The 2,231-nt window shown below is 37.2% G+C and overlaps 1 protein-coding gene across 3 annotated transcripts in view; it reads left to right on the top strand.

The window, feature by feature from the left end:
- The window catches only part of kntc1 (kinetochore associated 1), a 75,126-nt gene that overhangs the window by 19,377 nt on the left and 53,518 nt on the right, over positions 1 to 2,231 (top strand). For 2 of the 3 annotated variants that reach the window (XM_016562512.1, XM_016562513.1), the window contains 2 exons: positions 391 to 434; positions 575 to 640. In XM_016562512.1, coding sequence (XP_016417998.1) covers positions 391 to 434; positions 575 to 640 — 110 coding nt within the window. The remainder of the gene's footprint in view (positions 1 to 390; positions 435 to 574; positions 641 to 2,231) is intronic. The other variant, XM_016562514.1, reaches the window with a different exon arrangement.

The following is a 2,231-nucleotide window of genomic DNA, read 5'->3' as shown; positions in this document are numbered from 1 at the left end:
CTCACTCACTCTCACTCTCACTCACTCACCCACTCTCACTCACTCACCCACTCTCACTCACTCACTCACTCACTCACTCTCACACTCACTCACTCACACTCAGGCAATCCTTCGTGGCTGGTGCTGGAAAGTCTATGGGAGCCAGAAAAAACTGGTTAATTATAGATGTTGTTTTTTGTTAATAACCAGTATTTCCAAAAATTGGTTATTGATGCTGATTAACTTGTTGGAAGTAATATATTGGTCGACCTCTAAAAGAAACTGTGCTTGAATAGTTATTCTGATTGATGAATTTCTGCTGGTATATTGCCCACCTCATATAGAGTTATGAGCCGCCCCTGATGCCCTGCATGCCCTGCATAAACTCATAAATCCATCTCTCTTCCTCAGGACCCTTTCTATTTGCTGGAGGGAGTTTTGGCAAACACAAAGAGGTGGCTAACAGACACAATCATGACAGTCTATAAATATTAAGGCCAATGATTTGCATTTATATTGTGGTGTTAATATGTTGCAGTATATTGTTCACATTTTTGGAGCCAAAAGCATGATAGCTCATTTGTATGTGTTCTAGCAGCCCTGAAGATCCAGTGTCTACTGTTGTGATCAGATGCTTCACAGAGGCGCTGCCAGAGAACAGGTGTGCTCATGAAACATACGTAATATTGATTATAATTCTGATTAAGTTTTGATTTTGATTTCATGAAGTTATTTGTTGAAGATGCAGCTGAAGGAATGCTCTGCTTGATTTGAATGCTTGTTTGGGTGGTTTTGCTTCATTATAATGATGATGTTCTGATCCTCTGGTCTTGTTCATTTAGTCGTCTCACTGTTCACACGCAAAACACACCTGGGACCATAATCGTATAGTGATTTCATTTTTTCGTAAAATGAATGTACTGTATTTGCTATGTTTTTTCTTTAATATGTTACTAAATATTCTAATTAAAATATGAATCATTTATTTCTATATAAAATGTAAATAAATAAGTGCATTAGTGATTGCATACAGGTTAGTGCCACCTGGTGGAAAGAAATAAGGAAAATAATCTGAAATACGATGGTTTAGCCACTAGATGCATGTATAGCCTGTTTATAAATACATATAGCACTCAACCTGAATGAGCTTTTTACCGAGTGATAATTCTCGATCAGAACTAGATCCATCTGGTCATGAACTGATGTCAGCCTGTTAGTAGAGTATTTGCTTACCAGGGTCTTACATTTAGCTGTATCAAATTTAAGGTCTTAAAAAGTCTTAAATTGCACAAGAAAGTCTTAATTATAATTTCAAGAGGTCTTAAATTTGGGGACAGAAAAACCAGAATGGCGATAAGGCGTAATGTGACGAATAAACTTCAAAAGGCTATGATTTCATTGAATAAACAGGAGAGCTGCAGGCTCAGAGTCCGGTGCTGCTGCTCGGTGTTCTGCTGTTACCGGGGAAACAGTGATGTTTCTACCAAACGCTCCACCTGCTGGCAGAGATAATAAATAAAACTGTTGTTTTGTTCAGACTAATGCGAAAATCGACCCATGTTGTTACCCTGCAAACACGCAGAGCTTTAAATGTGAACTGGTGGATCGATAAGAAGACGATGCATTATAAAAATCTAAACATAGGGGTGTGCAATATGTATGGTCTGCGATAATATCGTAATTGTTGTTTTAACGATGTGCGATTTGATATTATCGAGTATATCGCAAAAAGCAAACACAACACCTCCAGAGTGCGCGCATACATTAGATGAAGTCTAGCAGGTTAGACTAGTGCGCGCGCGTTTATAGTGCGTTCTTTCACTGCATGAATCAGTCTATTAAAATGCATTTAGAATTATCACATAATTTATGATATGGGGCAGAAAATGTTTATATTTATATCATTTCATATAGTTAATATCACACGAAGAGTGCCGTTTTTTTCTCAAAGTCAGCATGATGTGATATTGATTTTATACAACAGTTCAATAAACAATTGGTTAATATTAAGAGACTTACGTTTTAAACACCATATTTCCTGTTTTTGCTCTATATCTCCAACAAAAATCATTCCAAACACAGTCACAGCGCTGTTCTGCATCTCTGAGCAACATGACAGTGTCTCGTTCCTGAATTAATCAACCGTTTAAATGATTCGGTTCAGTCGCAATGACTCACTTATTAACAGTGACTTGCTGCCACCTACTGGCGGTTTTAATTTCACATTTAAGGTACCTTTTCATTTTTTTAAT

The sequence above is a fragment of the Sinocyclocheilus rhinocerous genome, unplaced genomic scaffold (genome assembly GCF_001515625.1).
Source record: "Sinocyclocheilus rhinocerous isolate Xijiao unplaced genomic scaffold, SAMN03320098_v1.1 scaffold1612, whole genome shotgun sequence".
Taxonomy (NCBI): domain Eukaryota; kingdom Metazoa; phylum Chordata; class Actinopteri; order Cypriniformes; family Cyprinidae; genus Sinocyclocheilus; species Sinocyclocheilus rhinocerous.
Note: the sequence above shows the minus strand (reverse complement) of the source record. Positions and strands in the feature narration are given on the sequence as shown.